We start from the raw sequence: 6,130 nt of genomic DNA on the forward strand, positions 1-6,130 counted from the left end.
AGCGTCCCTGGTTGCTAACAGCTGGGTGGTCAGATGTGTATGGGAGAGAAAAAAGTCAGCTGTCCATGTGGGTTGACGTGCTTTCACTGACCCAGGGAGAGGGGCCCCCCTTTCAAGTGCCTAGGGCATGTGCCATACCCTGGATACCCCACTGGTCAGATCACACAATGTTAATTAGCAGTGTATACATCATTATGTTTAGCTAGAGCTGACCTTTATATTGTACTGTAATTCATGCTTGGTACAATCAGGCAAGTCAAATATAAAAAGAAAATCTTCTGATCCCCAGTTATTGTGGTTCTGGCATTATCTGTAGCACAGTGCGTTCTCTCGTTTATCTGTGAGGCAATGAGGGTGAGCATTTTACTGGAAGACTGGGGAGATTACAAGGAGTTCGCCACATAATTAATCACAAGTGAGCAGTAAACATCCAATTAAGATCTTGCCAAAAGAAGATATATCATAAAAACATGTAACCTGACGTGGAAGCGAACCTTTGATTTGTCCAAGGAGGGCAAAGTAACAGGTTAATTTTAATGTTGACCCCACCATCCACACACACTTACCCTCCCCTTGCTCCTCCACCAATTTCTTACACCAGGCTCAAAATATAACTAAGCCCATGAATAATGAGTGTGATATATTTCCAGTTAGCAGTCTTTAGATATGGTAGCTGCATTCGTTTACCTTTCTCATGGCAGGAAAATTTTTAGCAAGTACAAAAAATAGCTGTTGAACGTACCAGAAACGTTGTGTCCTTGCCACTTTCCGGGAGCTGAACAGGACACAGAAACACCATCTCCTTGTTACTTCCCGTGAGCTGAACTGGACACAGAAACACCATCACCTTGTTACTTCCAGTGAGCTGAACTGGACACAGAAACACCATCACCTTGTTACTTCCAGTGAGCTGAACTGGACACAGAAACACCATCTCCTTGTCACTTCCTGGGAGCTGAACTGGACACAGAAACACCATCTCCTTGTTATTTCCCGTGAGCTGAACTGGACACAGAAACACCATCTCCTTGTTATTTCCCGTGAGCTGAACTGGACACAGAAACACCATCTCCTTGTTATTTCCCGTGAGCTGAACTGGACACAGAAACACCATCTCCTTGTTATTTCCCGTGAGCTGAACTGGACACAGAAACACCATCTCCTTGTCACTTTCCGGGAGCTGAACAGGACACAGAAACACCATCTCCTTGTCACTTCCTGTGAGCTGAACTGGGCAAAAAAACAATCTTATTTTTCTTTGTCATCTTTGTTTCTATGTAAACTACTAATCCCCCCCCCATGTAATGGAGATGAACAAAGACAAACATGTTTGAAGTCCATCTAGTGCAGGGGTGGGCAACTCTGGCCCTCCACCTGTGCTTTAACTACAAATCCCAGCATGCCTCTGTCTCTGTGAGGCATGCCCATAGCTGTCATTCTTGCAATGCCTCATGGGACTTGTAGTTCCACAACAACTGGAGGGTGATCCACTGTGTGCATAGATACAGTGGAGAAGTGAGTGTAGCCACCCAGGGGCAGGAAGTGTGATATTTGCAGCATTGCTAGATGAAAATTGTATATGGGGGAAACAAAACCCGAAGAAAAGAATTCTAATGCCATTTCATCTAGGAACTGGTAAGCTTTGATATGTTACATTTCTGTTTTTGTACATACGACTCCTCCATGGTGTGCTGAATCTTCTTCATTGTCCAATCAGCAGGATGGGGGGCAGGTCAGTGACTTAGTTGTGCTGTTTTGTAGGGGAGGGAGGTCATTGGCCTGCTCTCTGTGTTATCTTGTCACAGGACAGCAGGGATGGGCAACTCCTTCCCTCCAGCTGTTGTGGAACTACAAGTGCCATGAGTCATTGCAAGACTGACAGTTGCAGGCATGACTTCCAGAGACAGAGGCATATTGGGATTTGTAGTTAAAGCACAGCTGGGAGGCTGGAGTCGCTCACCCCTGCAGTACTGGCTGAATTACAAAATCCATCGGCAGGTCCAGCAGTTCTCATACATGTTTTTGAAGTGTGAATCAATTTTTCTAGAGTTCAACTGTTGCCCCTGTACAGGAGCTTCCTGTAATAAAGACCAGTCACTGCTGCTCTCTTTTCTTGTACAGGGTGACTGGTCTTGTCTCCGCCCCCTTCTGTAGTTTCCTGCAGGCAGCCTGTAGTGGGTGGAGCCTACTGGGTCGCTCCCACAGGCTATGTACAGCACAGCGGTGATGTCACTGCTTAGGCTATGTACAGCACAGTGGTGATGTCACTGCTTAGGCTATGTACAGCACAGTGGTGATGTCACTGCTTAGGCTATGTACAGCACAGTGGTGATGTCACTGCTTAGGCTATGTACAGCACAGTGGTGATGCCACTGCTTAGGCTATGTACAGCACAGTAGTGATGTCACTGCTACCTTTACAAGATAATAAGGTATGCAAAGGCATTTGGTGCACAAATAATGGCTTTTTATCCTTTGTGGCCGTTGACAAATATAGTAATATGAAGTGTCTGTACCCAAAGCTCAGCTTTAAGAATCCCTGCTGTATTTTGTTCCTGTCTCCTTTAGAAACAAAAATCCCTAATTTCCTGTTCCGGTGGTCACAGAGACAGGAGATGTCTCCAGTTCAGCAATAATTCATTTTTGTATCCTCACACAGCTTTAAAGCTCTGTCGGGTTTTTCCTGCTATCTGTATAGCTATTTCTCTGTATAGCATTGAGTATAGTAAAAAGCAAAACTATTTTTTTTTAAAGTATACGTATCTCACTTTGTAGAGAATGCCCCTTGTATCCTGTTAGGTCTCTGGACAGGAAATCCCAAAGAAGCCTCTACATACACTTTAATTCCTCACTCTGTGCACATGAAAGAACAGTTTCCCTGCATTTCTATAGTGATAGATTGTGCTGAAGCTGCCAGCTGCAGTATCCACATGACACAAAGCTGTCCCATTCCACATAGACTTCTCTAGTAACTCAATCCACTCACAACTTCCTTTTTTTTAGTTTTGTTTACTTTGGGAAAGTGTAAGCTGAATTCACACTGCTCCATTCCTGTGAGCAGCGCTAACGCATGTGCGTTTTGTCACGCTATAACATGGATTGCGTTATGGTAGCCATCACGTTCTCAAACAATTCAACTCAACAAATCTACCTCCTCATGTATCACTTCCCCCTCCCTTTTAGATTGTAAGCCCTCAGGGGCAGGGCCCTCCTTACCATCTTGTCTTGAATTGTATTGTGATTGTAATGTCTTCCTTATATTGTAAAGCGCTGCGCAAAGGTTTGGCGCTATATAGATCCTGTATAATAATAATGGCAGCCCATTCATTTTCATCGGCTGTCAACACACAGAAGCAAACCGATAAGAACAGACCTACAGCATATTTTCTGATGCAGCGCACCACAATGCTCACTAATATGTGAATGTGCACTGTGCTGTGCTGCAGAGTTGTGTTGCCTTATTCCAGGTGTAGGCAACCTCAGCATTCTAGCTGTTGTGGAACTACAAGTCCCATGAGGCATTGCAAGAGTGATAGCTGCAGACATGACTCTCAGAGCAAAGGCTACTTGGCAGTATACTAATGGAAAACGCCCTACAAAACGGACCAATACGCAGCAAAAAACGCTCCGGGACCTTTTCATGCGTGGGCCGTTTTGTAGTGCGTTCGGGACGGGCGGAAATACGGACAGGTGGGAACGAGGCCATTGACTACAGTGCTATTTATTTTTTTGACCGTTTTGTAGAGCGTTCATCGAGCGTAGGACGCGCTACAAAACGGTCAGGTGTGAATGGGGCCTTAGAGATAACCCACCGCACACCTACCCAGTAAATCCCCTTGTCTTCTTGATGGGTCTTCTGGGAACAGGCAGATGGCAAAGCATTCAGTAGCTAGGAAGAGGTTCCCAGCACACCACAGCATCACCTTTAAAAAAGCACCTCATGTGTGGTATCACACTACATTGCCACATTTCGAGACCTCACAGGCTCCTCTTTTCACTTTGCCAGATGCAGGGCCCCTGTGAGGTCTGGAAACATGACAATGTATTGTGATACCATTGAGTGTCAATAAAGATCTTTTTTTTTTGAATGCTGAGGTGTGCTGGAACTTCTTCCAAACTGCAACGCACCCTATGATAAAAGTGTGTTTCAGCCCTTAGAACCCCTTTCATGTTTTACTGCTGTGTTCCCATTTGGATCATTTCTTCCTCCTTCCTATGAGGCCACCAGGACGGGAAGTGTTCTCCCCAATAGGAACCCAGACAGCAAAATTATTTGACAAATGTCCCGACTCTTCCCGATCTATACCAGAAGAATATTTAAAATAAAAATGAGGATTGGCGTTTTATTTTTAGGCTCAGCAACCCTAGAATTTCGGAAACACCAATCATGTAATTTCCCAAGATTTTGAAATGTAATTTTCATTCTAAACGGATGTGATTTAACCGCGGGTGGCGTCACCCCCCTTCTGTTTCCTCTCTTCCAGTCGGCGCCATGTGTGGTGACCAGCAGAAAATTGAGGAAGTGGCTGACCGTAAAATCGCAGAAATCCTCATTGTAGAGGCCTTGGCAAAACCCTCACAATGAATGTTATTTATAATGTACACAATTATAATTTCTCCCAGAATTGTATTCCTGACTTGGTTTTATATTTAAGAAGTTCACCATATTTATTATTCCACCAATGTTGTATGTTATTACCCTGATACGCAAAATAAATGTTATTTAATGTTTCTTAATATATAAAATTCCTAAAATGGTTCTAAATGATTGTTCCCCGACACCTGCAGTGCCCAAATTTCCCCCAAAACTGTAGAAATGATCAAATGGAACAACAGCACAACCCTGCACCTGTATATGTGGTTTTTGGCTTTGAAGTTCCTTTCATGTGTTCACCCCCCAATAAAAATACAGTGCCAAGGAAATATATTTAAAAACAAAATATTTATTAACACAAATTATCATCAAACATCAAGTCAGATTTTCTTCTCGGCATAAATACGTCTTAATATCATAAATATCAAAATATATAAATATGAAATAGATTAAACCATAAATAATAAAGTCTTTCTTTAGCAGATTATCGGTGCAAAATGTCACAGTTTCAAGTGTCAGTTCTAGAACAGTCTCTGTCAGGTTGTAGCAGCACAGAAGCATCATTGCATCCTCCTCTTCAAGTATTCGGTATAGTGTGGCCCCTGGGGGCCCCTTCATGCGTGCAGCAGTCCCTGATCTGTCTCATCCAAGGGACAGGCTGGGTTGACAGCTCTCTTGCAGGCTGTAGTGAAGTTCTCAGCGTTGGTACATCAGCCAGCTGAGGGTGGTGTCGTTGATTTGGGCACCTTGGCTGTGGTTGGTGAAGGGCACGGTGGGTTCCACGTGCAGAGGGAGGGCAAAGAGCTGCAGATCGTCCAACGTCACCATCGTGGGCACTGTTGGCAGCGGCTGATCATCTGGCATAGCCTCCTCGCAGCAGATCTGCACGAACACCAGCAAGCAGAGAATGTATAACCACCGTAGGGGACGATCGGTCTCGGGGGCTGGCAGATACTTCCGAACTTTAGCCGGGTACAGCACCCTGCGGTGTCTTTTGCTCCTTGGCCTCAAGGTGCCCCTTCTGGATAGCTTGGCAGGAGCGGCTTGCACAGCCTCCACATCAAAGGTGAAGATCTCAGGCAGGGAATTCCTGGCTGGCATGATGGGCATGGCACACTCGCTGTCTGACGAGGATGCCGAGCTGTCACCAAGGCACAGCATGGGCAGGGGGGCTCTGCACCGCCGGGATCTCTCTCCGGATTCCAGACACATTGTGTTATCACAGACAGATATCGGAAGCAGCTGTGAATCCAGATTGTTAGCGATTAGTGGAGAGTGAGTCTGAAGAACTGAGCGGACAGCCGCCCCTTATATAGTAACCAATCCACGCCCACCGCTGCCTGCCCGCCAATCAGGAGAGCGATGCTTGTTGTTGGATGGATGGGACTGAAAATTCGGGATGATGGAGTGAGAGTGATCGGCAGAGCTGGGACGTGAGAGAGCTTGCAACATATGTATGTTACAGTGCAGATATGAGGATCAGCATGACAGGGACATGTGTGAAGCTCTGCAATGTGTATGAAGATCAGCATGACAG

At 45.3% G+C, this 6,130-nt stretch overlaps 1 protein-coding gene across 1 annotated transcript; it reads right to left on the reverse strand.

The window, feature by feature from the left end:
* Positions 1-5,038: 5,038 nt before the first annotated feature.
* IER3 (immediate early response 3) lies at positions 5,039-5,849 on the reverse strand. The gene has a single exon (XM_018558008.1). It carries the CDS (start codon positions 5,803-5,805, stop codon positions 5,290-5,292), a length of 516 nt encoding a protein of 171 aa, XP_018413510.1. The 5' UTR covers positions 5,806-5,849; the 3' UTR covers positions 5,039-5,289.
* Between the last annotated feature and the right edge of the window lie 281 nt (positions 5,850-6,130).

The sequence above is a fragment of the Nanorana parkeri genome, unplaced genomic scaffold (genome assembly GCF_000935625.1).
Source record: "Nanorana parkeri isolate BGI_ZX_2015 unplaced genomic scaffold, ASM93562v1 scaffold315, whole genome shotgun sequence".
Taxonomy (NCBI): domain Eukaryota; kingdom Metazoa; phylum Chordata; class Amphibia; order Anura; family Dicroglossidae; genus Nanorana; species Nanorana parkeri.